At 40.7% G+C, this 17,059-nt stretch overlaps 1 protein-coding gene across 1 annotated transcript in view; it reads left to right on the forward strand.

The window, feature by feature from the left end:
• The window catches only part of PSAT1 (phosphoserine aminotransferase 1), a 32,091-nt gene extending 29,312 nt beyond the window's left edge, over nucleotides 1–2,779 (forward strand). The window contains exons 8-9 of the mRNA XM_007938649.2: nucleotides 1,232–1,369; nucleotides 2,674–2,779. Of these exons, the coding sequence (XP_007936840.1) occupies nucleotides 1,232–1,369; nucleotides 2,674–2,779 (244 nt within the window). The remainder of the gene's footprint in view (nucleotides 1–1,231; nucleotides 1,370–2,673) is intronic.
• The last annotated feature ends 14,280 nt before the right edge of the window (nucleotides 2,780–17,059 follow it).

Consider the following 17,059-nt stretch of genomic DNA (forward strand, 5'->3'; position numbering starts at 1 on the left):
GCTCTTTTGGGAAGGGACTGCGGAGAATATGTGGTCATTTATAAATGTACTATAAACATTCGTGGTAAATATTGGCTCATTTAATCCTCACAACAACCCTGTGAGGTACATTCTTATTCCTACTAAGAAGAGGAAAATGAGGCACAGAGAACAGGTAAGTTGCTAAATGTCACAAAGCTTGGGGTAGTACAGTGTGATAGTGCTTTAAAGTTGCTGCTTATAATTATTATGTCTCACAGTCACTATTAGGACTAAACCAAAACCAAACTAAACTCACTGCTGTGGAGTCAGATCTGACTCATAGCAACCCCTCCTTGGGTTTCTGAGGTGGTATCACTGTGGAAATAGGTTGCCCAACCTTCCTTCTGAGGAGTGGCTGGTGGGTTTGAACTGCCAGCCTTCTGGTTAGCAGTCAGATGCCTTAGGCACTATGCCACCAGAGCTCCTCTATTAGGGCTACCTTGTTATTTCCTTCTTTGCATCCTGTACAGAAAGGTATTGGAAATGTCATATATGTTGTACCACTAAATTGTCACCAAACCAAATCTGTTGCTGTCAAATTGATTCCGACTCGTGGTGACCCAATGTATTACAGAGTAGAACTGCTCCAGGAGGTTTTCTTGGTTGTAACTTTTATGGAAGCAGATCTCCAGGCCTTTCTTCTGCAGTGCTGTTGGGTGGGTTTCAACCACCAACCTTTGAATTAGTAGTTGAGTACAAACTATTTACATCTCTTGTAGACCTTGAATCATTATAAGTAGCCTGAACTGGAGAATTTTAGTCCCAGTTTTCAGATGGGGAAACTGAGGTTCATAAAAATTAAGTCACAAGAGACTGTTGATGTACTGTTCTACATGCAACTGTATGGTCTCTACAAGTAACTCATAATAGTGCTGGGGACTGATCCTATTTTTTTATTTTTTAAACTCCTGCTCAGAATCGCTGGTGGTGTAACAATTAAGTGCTTGGCTGCTAACTGAAATTTGTTGGTTCAAACCCACCCAGCAGGTCTAGAGGACAAAGACCTGATGATCTGTTTCTTTACCCAGAAAATTCTGTGGTGCAGTTCTGCTGTGTCACCTGGGGTCACTATGAATTGAAGCTGAGTGGGCAGCACCCAGCAACAACAGCAATCTCCTGCTTCTCTCTACAGAAGTTAAAAAAGAAAAAAATCTGTTGATGTGTTGATGATATTTCACACAAGTAGATGAAATAATAACATGTTTTTTAGATGTCCAGTGGAGCCCCAGAATAGAAGCAGGATGAATATTCCATTCCGCATTGGCAATGCCAAAGGAGATGATGCTCTAGAAAAAAGATTTCTTGATAAAGCTCTTGAACACAACATGATGTCCTTGAAAGGGCACAGGTGAGTGCACATCCAATCCAGAAGCTCGTCAGAACTGGCTTAGTTTTTCACATGCAGAATGTAGTGTATCCAGGAATCTGCCCAACTCCAAGGAGCACCTATGTAACTTGATGGGAAAAAGCACTAGTCATGGTGGTAATTCCTCTTGTCATTTATAGTATTCTTTGCATGGCTTCCTGGCCAAGAAACCCGTCTTCTACGAGTCATTTTCATATGTCTCAATTCAGACTAGCTCAGCTTTATTTTTATTAGTGTATTTGGGTTTCATGTAAGATTTTGTTTGAGGAGAGATGTTCTGCTAAAAACACTTGGACACTGCTGATCTGAAACACCTGCAAGGCCAACCACACTGGGATATGAATTAAAGGCTTAGATTAGTGTCCTGGGACACATCAAGGCATTTGTATGGCACCATGACATTTGTCTCTAGGTTTTGCTGATGAGAATTAGGCTGCCCAATCCTAGTCATGTTTAATTTTGTCATCACTGTGTAGATGTGGATAAAATCATTCTATCATGCTCAATGTATTCTTTTATAAATGTAGCAATTGCTCATTGAAAGCTGCACTACTAAAGGTCCATAATAGATTTCATGGTTCTCCAGTGAAGAGGGAAGGTGCTAACTAGCCGTGTGGTTCAACGTACATCGTTACAGTAACTGCTTCCCTCTGAGGAATAAAGAGCCAACATTACAGCCTCAGAATTCTCTTGTAATAAGTAAATAAAAAGAAATGTGCACACTTGTTCTATGAATAAAGTTTCTTTAGTGATTCTTCTGTATTCCTTGACTCTCTTCCATCTAATAGTGAATCACTGTTACTCCATATGAACATCAAACAAAATGGTTAATCTTGTATGTTTTATGAAAAACACATGTCCTTACCCTTGGAAATAGTGCCCAGGCAGCAGTGAGAGGCATACACTGCAGGGGGTCCTGGGCTCCCTGCCACCTTCTCGCCTACACTGTGTGGCAAAGATTGTTGAGTGGCATGGTGAGCAGAATCACTCACCTTAATTGACTGAAAAGTCTTCCCCATTTTATGTTTTCTTTGCCAAGAGTGAAGAGTTGCATTACTTTAAGTGAAGTGTGGAGCATGGTAGACCTTCAGTGCATATGGGAGAATTTTCTAATGACAGATGTCTGAAGGTCCTGGCCAGTTAATGGGGACTTTCAGGTGGGGGGTTGGACAAGATGGTCTCAGGTACTATGACTCTCAGGAGCAGGGTAGCTGGAAGGAGCATTGTCTTGAGGGTAACCAAGTTAGACACGTTTGTCTTAATGGCTGGTTCTTTGGTTGTCCCAGGTCCGTAGGAGGCATCCGCGCCTCTCTGTATAATGCTGTCACCATCGAAGATGTTCAGAAGCTGGCAGCCTTCATGAAAAATTTTTTGGAGATGCATCAGCTGTGAACACATCCTGACCAATGTATACTCTGTTGTTGAACAATGTACGAAGTTTCACATGGCAAGGGAATGGTTACCAAAACTTAACACAGTATTTTTCTCTTAATATAAATTCTTCATTTTTTAAAGAACAACAACAAAACATCAAGAGCTCTGCAGAGCTGGTAGAACTAAAAGATCACTTTACTCTGACTTGAACTGGAGGCATTTTTTTCAGTCTTCCTATTGCTTTTCTAACTCAAGCTTATTTTGTCTTTGCTGCTACTTTTTCTAGCTAGAGCTCAGTATTCAAACTTGCATGTGGACTGAATTATGCAAATTAACAGTTAATTATTTCTGGAGAGACACACAAACTCACCGTACGGAGGGTGGGTGGGACCCACTAGGTGCTGAGTCTAGATCTTTTCCAAAATGACAGCAGTGGGGTCTCCTGGGTTCAGCAGTCGTTAAGATTGGCCATTTGATGAATATTTGGGACTTGTAGGCAAAGGGCAAACTATAGGTCATTCTTTATACTGTTACTCTCATAAAGAATAAAAGTGGCATACTGTATTTTATAAAGCAAGGTCTGTTTTTAATACCATATAGTTTATATCTCTGTGCATTTATATTTCTAGTAATGAGGTTTCTTGGTGACATATATAGACTTTTCAGAATTTGTTAGAATCCTTGACCTCTAGTGCATTACAGCATCACATTAGCAACAATTGTCTCTTTTATAAGCTTCTTCAGACAATTGAGATTGAGAAGTTGTGTACTTCATTCTTATTCTCTTTTCATTACCTAGAAGAGAAGGTTGTTCAGTTTGTTTTTCAGTAATGCCTTCAAACTACAAATCTGTTAAATTCCGTTATCCTTTGTTAATTTGACTGTTCTCTTTATTGTGTTCAACCAGAATAATACTGTGAGTTCCAGAAGAATCTTTATTGAAGAGTCTTTTTGCCTCTTGTTTATCCATTGTCAGTATTTTACGTTGAACCTGTGAAGAACATTAAAGTACTAATACATCTAAACCCTTGTCAGTGGGTTTCTCTACCTGCTCATTAGACAAATGGTTCTTTAAACTTTATGATGGGAGGAAAAAAAAACTTGAATATGAAAATAGTACCTGATAATGATAATTTAGTTAAATGGAAGATATAGAATTTAAATCTTATGCATGCATTTTCAAAAATGATTTACCAGTGTGTTAGTTCTCTGTTTGTTTTTGGTATGGACATGATCAGCAAAACACCTTCCAATACAGCTCATGGTATAAAGTTCTGTGAACTCTGCTACACACACCAGAAGCATGCCAATATGACAGTTGTGAGCTATCTTTGTGTTTCGTTTGGTTGTGTAATGGGACTACACTGATCTCTTGTCTTAGTGCTGCACCAATTAGGTGGGTTGCCATGGGTAAGTCACAGCCTCCCGTCTTGGTTCTCTTTGTAAAATGAGGATTGAGATATTATCTCCACATAAGTCAGGCATGTTTAGGGATTTAAAACATGGTCAGAGTTCAGTGCTGGATGGGACTGTAACCACACTAATAGCAAAAGTCAGGCAGTCCATGGAATCCAACTAAATATTCCGTATGTAATAGCAGCACTCAGTCAAGCTTCCTTCCCCAGCCTTCATATGATTGTTGCAAATCCCTGTTGTTTCACCTCTCTGTTTCTTAAGTCTCCACTTCCATTCCTATTCTCAGCCCATAGTGCTGTGTCAACCCTCGGTGGATTATTTCAGTAGCCTTCCAAATGGTCTGCTTGTCAACAACCTCATCTCTGCCACCCCACTCCTTACACCACTGCCTGTAGGAATATTACTCTCCCTCCTGCTCCTCACTGATACAAAAGCCCAGGCTTCTTAAGCTGATGGTCAACAGTTTTATAACATCCTGCCTGGTCTGGCCCTTTAGGTCTTCTCTGGTACTTTAAATGTGGCACCCATTTCCCATACTATGATATAAAACCAAAAATGATATTCTCAAATAAATGTTCCTATCTCCACTCAACAAGGCCACCCTGCTTTCAAGACTCCTACCAATATCCTCTTAACTTTTTTTATCTCCTCCATTGGAACAGTGTTCTTTTTCTTTGTTCTTACAAAGGCAACCCTTTATCCCATCAGAACCAAAACCCAAACATCCAATTGCTATTAAGTTGATTCCAACTCATGGCGACCCCATGTATGTTAGAGTAGAACTGTATTCCATTGGTTTTCAGTGGTTGATCTTTTGGAATCAGGTTGCTAGGACTTTTTTTCTGAAGTGGCTCCGGGTGGATTTGAATGGCCAACCTTTTGTTTAGTAGCGTTTAACCATTTGCACCACCCAGTGACTCCTTATCCCATCAGAACAACTCTTTTATTCTGTTCTTTTTTGTACTCAGTTATGTGCGTATCTACCTGCCTTTCATAGTGAAGCAGTGTGGAAGGAAACATGTTTCTCAACCTCCAGCACTGGACACTTGGCCTTTTCCTTGAGTTGCTCAGTAATTATTTAATGAATGAGAAATCTTGTTCATTTTGGTCTTCCTGAGTATTCCAAGCTGAGCTGGAAAGAAAGCCAAAGGTACCATCTCTCATATGTATGGACTTTTTATTTGAAAAAAATAGAGTACAATTTCATTTTCCACTAAAATGATGAAACATGTTTTTGTGGTTAAATGGGAAAATTTAAGACTTGGAGGGCCCCCAGAGTCATCCTTATAAACTGGTAAAGCCTTCTGGAAAATGGTTAACAACTGCATATGTACAAGAGGTAATTACTATTGTCTGGCCAGGCAGAGAGGCTCTGGATTGCTGGAAGATAGTCATCAGAGTGAAAAACTTGACCTCTGTATGTCTCCAGTGAATGAACTGATACCAATCTGCTGACCACGTGGACAGAAGTGGAAGGGGAGATAAGGATACAGGCTCCCAGGTCAGCAGGCTGTGGGTGCCAGAGGGGACTGGTCATTCCTTTAAGATTAAAAGCAAAGAAGCAAGGATGGTGAGACTTTGTCTCACATACTTTGCTCATGTTATCAGGAGGGAACCAGTCTCTGGAGAAGGGCATCATGCTTGGTAGAAGGTCAGCTAACAAGAGGGACCCTCAATGAGATGGATGGACATTGTGGCTGCAACAGTGGGTTCAAACACAACAACAACTATGAGGATGGTGCAGGACTGGGCAGTGTGTAAGGTTCCCATGAATCAGAAGTGCTTCATAGGCACTAACAGCACCTAACAACAACAAAGAATCACGAGGCCACTCCTTACATCGCCTCCCCATGGCACCAAAGAAAGTCTTTACTGCCTCTTGGTCTATCGACAAGTTCTTTATGATCTGCACAGTTGAATGCCTCTGCATTGCAGTAAAACACAGGTAAACATCTTTCTGGTATTCTTTCCTTTCAGCCAAGATCTATCTGATATCAGCAATGAAATCCCTTGTTAAACATCCTCTTCTGAATCTGGCTTGAATTTCTGGCAGTTACCTGTTGATGTACTACTACAACCATTTTGATTTATCTTCAGCAAAACTTTACTTGCATGTGATATTAATGATATTGTTTAATAATTTCTGCATTTTGTTGGATCACCTTTCTTTGGAATGGGCACAAATATGGATCTCTTCCAGTCAATTAGCCAGATAGCTGTTTTCCAAATTTCTTGGTATAGGTGAATGAGAACTTCCAGCATTATATTCATTTCTTGAAACATCTCAATTGGTGTTCAGTCAATTCCTGGAGCTTGTTTTTCACAAATGCCTTCAGTACAGCTTGGACTTCTTCCTTTATACCATTGGTTCTTGATTATATGCTACCTCCTGAAATGCATTCTCTAAATCATACTTCTTCCTCCAGACAGTTTGAAGTATTATTTTTCTCTTTCAAAATTCTTTATGACATATAATCATTGTTTTAATGCTATGCAGAGAGAAAAAGCAAATTTGTCTCCTTGTTTATCTCCATAACTGCTTTGTCTCTGATACTGCAATTCTGTTTTTTGTCTACACACAGGAAACAAAATTGTGTTCCATGCTTTAACTCCTCATCCCCCTGCGATCCTGTTGTTGTGTGCCTTGGAGTAGATTTTGACTAGGGTTTATAACAACTAGGATTTCCTAGGCTGTAATCTTTATGGGAGCAACTTACCAGGTCTTTTGACCTGCAGAATTGCTGGTGGGTGCGTGCTGCTGACCTTTCAAGCACCTAACCATTGCACCAGGAGGGCTCCATCCTGCTATTCTAGTTTTAGCTAAATACCCAATACTGTCTTGGAGTTCCCAGATGATGCAGACAGTTAATGTGGTCAGCTAACCAAAAGGTTCAAGGTTGCAATCCACCCAGAGACTCCTCAGAGAAAAGCCTGTGATCTACTTCTGAAAAAGCCATTGAAAACCTTATGGAGCACCATTCTACTCTGATACACATGGGGTTTCCATGAGTGACAGTTGACTCAACAGCAAAACTAGTTAATGCTGTCTAATCACAACTTAGCTGATGTTGGAAAATCTGGCATGCTCTTAGATGAACCATGTGATGTTACAAATAATTATTTCCTCCTCCATTCTTTAGAGCTGAAGGAACCACTAAGACCCACAAAGCTGGACAGACCCACTGAAAGATTAAAACCAAAAACCTACTGTCATCGAGTTGATTCCAACTCACAGTGATCCAATAGGACTGCCCCATATGGTTTCCAAGGCTGTAAATTTTTACAGAAGCAGACTGCCTGACCTTTCTCCCGTGTAGTGGCTGGTAGGTTTGGGTTTGAACCGCCAATCTTTTGGTTAGCAGTTAAATGCCTTAACCACTGCACTACCAGATTAGATACCTAATTTGGCTGAAGGCATTCTCAGGTCTGGCCTTGTATCACTCTATGATTAATATTTGTTGTATTGTGTTCTTTGGAAGGAAAATAAAATGAAGCATTTTCTCACATTTGATCAGAATGAGCATAATTAAAAAGTGAAATGCTACTGGGTCTGCTAAGAAATCAATCACTTTAATTGGAAAGAAGATTCCTTGCCTCTGTTGGTAATTGGGCTCTTGGTAATTTAAAATTGGAATCTATGACAGTTTGTGACAAATTGGCTGCTTTTAGGCTAAAGAAGGTAAGAAGTTCTAATTATCCCTGGATTATTCCAGAGTGGTTGGAAGAGCTTGATCAAAGAGATTTTGGGAGAGAGGTAGGATAGTTAGCAGTGAGCAAAGATTTATTGAATTTTTTAAGATGCTAAAGAATAAAATAGTCCATTTGATGTGACAAAAACAAGAGTATGTGGTATTAGAAATCTCAAAGATTTAAATTGGATTTTCTAAGAAAATAAGGAACTAGAAAATAAGGAAATTAGAAAAGCTTATATACATACAACTCCCTAAAATATAAGCAAAAATGAACAAAAAAGTTTATCAGAAAAGTTAAACACCATGAATGAAATATATGAAAGATTTGTGTTTCAGTAACCCCAAGAGTAACAGACATGTTTTGAGAATAAGGATATCTGAGAAAGTGTGCTTTTTGGTGGTCCAGGAAAGGAGGCAAGGAATTCCTTTACTAGGGTATAGACACTAACTTGGGGAATGCTCCTTCCTTGTCAAGTTTGTTTCTCTCTGAGTATTTTGAGAAGTACAGCTCTTTGGCAACACTGACCTTTAATCGAATAGCCAGATTATGAACCACGGCCTGAGTGTACTTTGAGATGCCATATAACAGCCTTAAGTTAAAGTCACTCCTGATAACTTTAGCTCAGCAGAATAGCCCCTGAGAGAAAAATAAAATCTTGGCTTTGATCTAGCCACATAAAAAGCCAAAGGCATCTTAAATGCCTGAGAAATGAAACCTGAGGTTGAAATATAAGAAGTTACAGGTCATTCTGGGGCGGGGGGGCGGGGGGGGGGGGGCTCTTTTATCCAAAAGAGTTAAAGCTGGCTAAAGTCTGAATCATTTCTTCCTGCTCCCTTTCCACAGTTTAAAACCATAGTTTCATGAGGTTGGATGTCTAGGAGTTGAAGCACAAATCTTCCTGAGTTCTTGGGAAATGACAAGTGAGCAGGTAAATAACTCAGGTAGCAACATTCTGCAATAAAATTCACTGGAGGAAATTGTTGAATTTCCGATACAGTTACATATGGGCACTATTATACATTTTCTAAGGAAATAGGTTCATAATAAGGCTTCCACTGATTGTCTCTTTCCCCATTAAGCCATGCCCCATTCTCCCAATCTCATGTTCTTTCACCCTTAACATTATTCAACACTTATTTATTCAGTGTCAGAAGGAAGACTGAGCAATCTGCTTCTGTAGAGCTACTGCCTCAGGAACCCAACGAAGGGTCACTATGAGTCAAAACTGACTCAACGGCAGTGAGTTTGGTTTGGTTTTGGTCTATGAGCAAAGTTGTGGGCATAGAGTCAAGCAAAACTGTCATGGTATTGTATCAAATAAAATATTCTTGGTGCCAGGAGGTAGAAAGGTTGATCCAAACTGACTAAAAAAAGGGGAGATTAATGGATATAACTGCAAAGTCAAAAGACAGGCCTAACCCCAGGTATACTTTTCTCCAGAGACTCATAATATCATATAAAGTCTTTGGGTCTACCTCTCCTATGGCTTTGCCCTCACTGATGTCTTGCTTACTGATAACCGTCATGGTTGTAGAAGTTCCCATATTGCCGCTTCACACTATGTTGCCCGGATGAGCAAAGTAGGTCTGTATATCCCAGCATTCCCAGCAAGAACATTGAGGCTCCCTCTGATTGGGCTGGCTTAGATCAGGTTCTCATTCCTGAACCAATTACGATGGCCTAGAAGAAGAGATGTACTGATTGGCTTGAGTATATCAGAGCATGGTCTTGGAGCTGGGTTTGGAGCCAATTCCACCCAAACAATCTGGAAACCTGGGTAGTTCAGCAAATAAATTGAACTTTCAATTGCCAGGATGGAGGGATGTTGGGCAGTAAACAATAGAGACACATCTTGGAGCTTACAGCCTAGTCAGAGAGACAATAAATCATTAAACAAATGAGTACAATATGTGAGGTAAAGGAACACAGAGCTGGTGTGAGACTATCAGGGAGACACACTCCAGTCTTGCACCTGGAAGGTGACCTTTGAGCTAAGATCCCAAGGGTTAATCAAGAAAAGGGACTACAGAGAGACAAGAGCAATTTAGACATCTTTGTGGGGATAGTTATTTATTTATTTTTTTCTCTTAGAATTGATGTAGAGGAGCCCTGGTGGTGGAATGATTAAGCGCTCAGCTCCTAACCAAAAGGTTGGCAGTTTGAATGTAGCAGCTGCTGGGGGTGGGGGGTGGGGAAGATGCAGCAATCTGCATCTGTAAAAGATTTACAGCCTTGGAAACCCTCTGTCCTGTCACTCTGAGTCAGAGAAGACTTGATGGCAGTGGGTTCGTGGGTTAATATATGATTAAGGAGTCCTGGTGATGCAATGGTGAAAGCACTTGGCTGCTAATCAAAAGATCCAGCTGCTTCTTGGGAGAAAGGTGTGACAGGCTGCTTCCTTAAAGATTACAGCCTTGAAAACACTGTAGGGCTATTCTGCTTTGTCCCGTAAGGTCACTATGAGTTAGAATGGACTGGACTGCAACAGGTTAGTGTTGGTGTTCAGAATATTGAACAACCACTGTAGTATCCCTCAGAGGTTGCACTTTCTGATAATGACCTCAGGAGGGCTGTAAAATCCACTGCCATGGAGTTGATTCCCACTTATAGCAACCAGTGGTGACCATAGTGGTCATGATCTCAAGGGGTCAGATGAGCATCTAGCATTAGCCCACTATCATCCTGCAGCACGGTGTTTCCTGCTAACGACTGAGGCCAGCATGATTAGGGCTTAGAGTGTAGCTATTATCCAACAGTATAACTATTCTGGTTACCTAGTACCGCTCTGACAAGAATATACCACAAATGGGATGTCCTTAACAACAGGAGTTTATTCTTTTACAGTTTGGAGGCTTTAAGCCCAAGTTCAAAGTACCAGGCTCTAGGGGCTAGGTGAAAGCCCCTCAACCTTGTGGTTCAGCAATGCCTCCTGCTCCTGGCCCCCAGAAGCTAGAGGCTTTTCTTCACTCAGACAGCTGCTGGCTGCTGAGGATGCCAAGCCCAAGGTTGACAAGAAAAGGCACAGTCCTGATATTACCAAATCACATGGCAGGTCATTAATTCAAGTCCATTGTAAGTCCCAAGGTTGGCAGAGCATGGCAGGCTGCTGAACAACAACACAGCTACATTCAGGGTTCAAGGTGCCATAAGCTGCTTCTTATATATGGGAAGACCACATACCCAAAGCAGCTACTCAGCTGCTTGTGGTAGATCCCACCATGGAGTTGATTGCCAGTCTTATCATGGTGAATAATTACTATCAGCTTCCCAGCCACTCAACCAGGCCCAGCCGAGTTGACACACAAACATAACCACCATAATAACCAAAACTAAACTAAACCTGCTGCCATCGAGTCGATTCTGACTCATAGTGACCCTCATAGGGTTTCCAAGGCTATAAATATTTATGGAAGTAGCTTGCCTTATCTTCCTTCCATGGAGCACCAGGTGGGCTTGGACCACTGCCCTTCTGGTTAGTAGCCAAATGCGTTACCCACTGCACCATGAGAGCTCCTTACCAACAGTATAGAAGGAGATAAACATATAGACCACTAGTATGGCAGCCAGGTGTATACCTGCTAGATTTCAGCCTCTTCCCACTATCTACAGACCACAAAGCCATGCATATTTGATACTCAATAAATGTGGACTAAACATATAGATGACAATATTGATAACCATAGAAACAATCTATATTTGTGCCTGATTGTTATTGATAACATTTCACTCCAGAGCAAACTAGCAGATGCTTCCCTGGATTCCTCAAAAGATGTCTTAGGTATTGATTCTCTACTAGAAACTTCTGGAAGTTGAATCATCATCCACTTGAGAAGGTTTGCGGGATGAGGGAATTCCAGGCTGGAGATACATGTTCGTTGTATGGTAGAGTTTTTGGCTGCCATGGGATAATGAACTCGTAGCTGTATTTTGTTAGGACCTTCCAATTTTAAAATTATTATTAAATTAATGGCCATATTTATATATATATTTAAAATCATGACATGAAGCATTAACATCTGCATTCCTGTCTTCTCTTGAAGGGGTGAAAGATTCGGGTCTGCATTCCAGGAGAGGACAATTGCCTGGAGTCAGGACAGGCTGCCTCTTTACACAAGATGTGCTCCAACTTGCCTTTCTTCTATCTTGCCCACTTTCTATAGTTAAAAAAAAAATGTGGTTAAAAAAATATATAACAAGACATTTACCTTTCTAACTGTTTTTAAGTGTACAATTATGTGATATTAATTACATTCAGCATGTTGTGGTATCTATTTCCAAAGTTTTTCATCACCTCAAACAAAAATTGAGAACCTCTTAAGCACTACCTCCCATTCCCCTTTTCCCCAGCCCCTAGTCCCAGAATGCAAACCAAACTCACTGCTCTTGAGTTAGATCCAACTCATAGCAACCCATCCTAGGGTTTCCAAGGTGGTATGACTATGGAAGTAGATTGCCCAGTCTTCCTCCCAAGGAGCAGTCCCTGGTAACCACTAACAAAGTTTTGTCTCTGCATTTGTCTATTCTAGATATTTCATATAAATGGGATCGTATCATATCTGTTCTTTTGTATCTGATTTATTTCATGGAACATAATGTTTCCAAGCTTCATCCATGTTGTAGTAAGTATGAGAACTTCATTTCTCTTTATGGTTGAATAATATTCCATTATGTGTTTATACCACATTTTGTTTATCCATTCATTTGGAACTTTGGTGACATAGTGCCTAAGACATTTGACTGCTAACCTGAAGGTTGGTGGTTCAAACCCACCAACTATTCCGTGCAAGAAAGACTGGGCAATCTACTTCCATAAAGATTTACCACCTCGGAAACCCAGTGGGGGTTGCTATGAGTCAGAAATGATTCGATAGCAGTGAGTTTTTTTTTTTTTTTTGTTGTTGTTGTTGTTGATGGACACTTGGGTTATATTCACCTTTTGGCTACTGTGAATAATACTGCAATGAACATTGTTGTAAAAGTATCTGTTGGAGTCCCTGCTTTCAAATCTGTTGAGTATGTACTTAGAAGTGAAATTGCTGGTGTCATATGGTAATTCTATGCCCACTATCTTCATTTATGGTAACTGCTTGGCCCTTAGGCACTAAGTCTGCAAACTGCTTTCTTTTAAAAATAGCTTTCCTATTAAAAAATGATCGCAAGGTAAAAGGGTAAGGCATTTGTTATCCCTGGTACCACTTTTCTGGCCTTTTCTTCCATTTTTTCCTCTGCAGCAAGAGCACAAACTTCACAGCTCTGTGGAAGACTCTCAAGTAAAACCATGAGCCAGAGAATAATGCCACAAATTCAGTTAGTGTCCACCAGCTTTGTGAAAGTTTAAAGCATTAAATAATCATTTCCAATTATATCCTCTTATCATTTCCCTCTAGTTTATAATTTCTTCCATTTTTTTTTTCTCTCTTGTAGTCTGAAAGTCTGGTCCAGAACTCATGTCTTCCAGCATGAAAGAGTAATTAATTGTCTTTAGACATCTTTTAGTCTCAGAAGCATCTTTCCTATTTGGGTCTGAGGTTCAGTCCTTTAGAATTTCGAGGAAAAACTCCCACCCACAAGTCACTCAACGATTTATCCAAGCCACTCACATACTTGCTTATTCATTGAGTGAAATGGGGAACAATATTGACAAGGCCCTTATCCTCAAGGGATTTACAGTCTAGAGGGAAATCTCAAATGTAAATGTGCCATTGCAAAACGACAATACACAATCTGGTCAGGCCGCCAGATAAAATGCAGGATGCCCAGTTAAATTTGTTTAATCTGTCAACGCTTCTTCTGGGAGTTGTATTAGATGCAAAGGGACCACACACAAAAAGGACTGGAGAGGGCTTCCTAAAAGAATTGACTTCTAGGCTGAGATGAGCAGTCAGAAGAAGGAGGAGAGTAGGGAAGGATTCCATCAATAGTACAATAAAGACTCAAGAGCTGCCCCAGGGCATTTGAGGACATGGAAGTTCAGTAAGGTTGGTGTATAGAAGAAGAAATGTGTCATGAGGGGAGGTGGAGGCAAGCATTTGCAGATAATAGAGATATGCCTGCATCATGTTATGGAGTCTGGATATTGTCCTCAGTGTTGCAAGATGCTAAGCAAAGAGTGATCTAAGATATGCATTTCAGAAAGTTCCTTCTGGCTGGAGAGTAATGGCTGGATCTGAAGTGGGAGCTTGGAGACAGGAGAGTGAGCTTATTGCAGTAATAATGGTAGTGATGATGGTGGCTGTGAGGAAGAGAGAGAAATGGATGCATTCAAGAGTTACTTAGAGGGTGGATGATTTGATGGAGGAGATGAGGGAAAGAGAAGGGTCAAGTATGACATATGTAACAGAGTAGAAGCTAAGAGACCCAGGAGGAAATGAACATTGCATGCTTATTTTCCTACTTTCTTCAGCTCCATCCCCTGCTTTTCCATAATTCCTTTGGTGTTGCAAACAGTTTGCTATTGGCTATTAAACTTAAGGTTGGTAGTTCAAAATCACCCAGTGGTGCCATGGAAGAAAACCCTCATGATCTGCTGCCATAACGATTACAGACAAGAAAATTCTATAGAGTAGTTCTACTCTATAACACATGGGGTTGCCATGAATCAGAACTGACCTGACAGCAACAGGTTTGGCTTTTGGTTTCTGTGTCATAGGAGCTGACCCTACAAACACCATTTCCTAGATTTCCTTGCCAGTTATTTTCCGGGTATGTTAATCAAGGGAAAGCAATGATAAGAGGGAGGAAGAAAGGAGACTCACTCACTACCGTGAGTTGGATCCGACTCATAGTGACCCCTCCTTGGGTTTCCGAGATGGTATCACTACAGAAGTAGATTGCCCAACCTTCCTTCCGAGGAGTGGCTGGTGGGTTTGAACTGCCAGCCTTCTGGTTAGCAGTCAAATGCCTTAGGCACTACGCCACCAGAGCTCCTGAGATGCCTCTAGGTAGACTCAAACCTCCAACGTCTAGCAACAGAGCATTTGCCCCACCCAGGTACACCAGGATGTTGTACATATAGGTCTAAACCTACAGAGAGCCGTCCTGTATGGGAACACAGTTAGATGGTAATTGAAGCTAGGAGAGTGTCATAGAGTAATAACAGCAGAGAACCTAATACAGAGCCATCAGAAGCACCAAAAAGAGACTTTGAAGAGACTGATGTGGTGAGAGAGGCAAACATACCTCGAAGGTTGGGCATCACAGAGACCAAAGAAAGAGATCTGTACAAGATAGAGGCAGTGTTTACAAGGTCACATCTGCTCAGAGGTCATATGAGAAAAGGATTTAGAAGTATTTTACTTTGGATTTGTCAACAAAGAAATCATTGGTAGCTTCAAGGTGAGTAGTTTCATTAGTGTGGTGGAATAGAAACCAGATTGCAGTAGGCTGAAGGGTGAATGAGAGGGCAGGAACTAGGGAGAGGCCAAGAAATCCAATCATGAAGAAAACTAGAAGAGTAGATAGAGGGAAGGGCCCTGGTGGCTCAACAGTTAACTACTAGGCTTCTGATGGAAAAATCAGCAGTTTGAACCCACTCAGTGGCTTTGAGGGGGAAAAGACAGGCTTCTGTAAAGATTACCCATTGCCAAGTTGATTACAACTCATAGTGACACTACAGGACATAGTAGAACTGCCAGAAAGATGACAGAGCAGTGAATGTCAGAAAGATGTTTATTTGTGTTTTACTGAATATGCAAAGGCATTTGACTGTGTGGGTCATAACAAATTATAGACAACATTGCAAAGAATTGGAATTCCAGAACATGTAATTGTGCTCATGTTGAACCTGTACAAAGACTAAGAGGCAGTTATTCAAACAGAACAAGGGGATCCTGCATGGTTTAAAATCAGAAAAGATGTGTGTCTTAGTTGCATTCTTTCACCATACTTATTCAAATCTGCCTGCTGAGCAAATAACCTGAGAAGCTGGGCTATATGAAGAAGAATGAGGCATCAGGATTGGAGGAAAATTCAGTTGTGCAGATGACACAACCTTGATTGCTGAAAGCAAAGCAGACTTGAAGCACTTACTGATGAAGATCAAAGCCAATAGCTTTCAATATGGATTGTACCTCAAAACCCCAAAAAACCCAAACTCACTGCTGTTGAGTCAAATCTGACTCATAGTGACCCCTCCTTGGGTTTCTGAGGCAGTATCACTATGGAAGTAGATTACCCAACCTTGCTTCCAAGGAGTGGCTGGTGGTTAGAATTTGTTATACCTCAATGTAAAGAAAATAAAGATCCTCACAATTGGACCAATAAGCAACATCATGATAAACAGAGATAAGATTGAAGTCAAGGATTTCATTTTACTTGAATTCATAATCAATGCCATGGATACAGTTGCAGGAAATCAAACAACATATTGTATTGGGTAAATCTGCTGCAAAAGACTTCTTTAAAGTGTTAAAAAAAAAAAAAATATATATATATATATATATAACCTTGAGGACTAAGCAGCTGACCCAAGCTATGGTATTTTCAATCCCCTCATATGCAAGCAAAAGTGGACAATGAATAAGGAAGAGTGAAGAACTGATGAATTTGAATTACGATGTTAGGGAATAATATGGAAAAATATGGACTGCCGGAAGAACAAACAAATTTGTCTTGAAAGAAGTACAGCCAAAATGCTCCTTAGAAGCGAGGATGGCAAGACTTCATCTCATGTACTTTGGACATATTATCAGGAGGGAACAGTCTCTGGAGAAGGACATGCTTGGTGAAGCAGAGGGTCAGTGAGGAGGAGGAAGACCTTAAAGAGATGGATTGACACAGTGGCTGCAACAATAGGTTTAAAAACAACAATAATTGTAAGGATGGCACAGGACAGGGCAATGTTTTGTTCTGTTGTACATAGGGTCACTATGAGTTGGAACCGACTCATCAAAAACCAACAGAACTACCTTATAGGGTTCCCAAGGCTCTGATCTTTATGGAGGCAGACTGCCACATCTTTCTCCTATAGAGTGGAGAAAGTGCTTAGCAATTGAGCACTTTAACCACTGCACCACAAGAGCTCCTCTGTAATGACACTTTAGAAAGCCCTATGGGGCAGTTCTATTCTGTAACACATGGGGTCACTAGGAGTCAAATCAATTCAACTGCACACAACACTGAGATGAGAGAGAGAGAGAGAGAGAGAGAGAGAGAGAGAGAGAGAGATGGAATCAATAGAAGAAACTGTGA

Source organism: Orycteropus afer, unplaced genomic scaffold, assembly GCF_000298275.1.
Source record: "Orycteropus afer afer isolate SDZICR_OR568_19922 unplaced genomic scaffold, OryAfe1.0 scaffold00005, whole genome shotgun sequence".
Lineage (NCBI taxonomy): Eukaryota > Metazoa > Chordata > Mammalia > Tubulidentata > Orycteropodidae > Orycteropus > Orycteropus afer.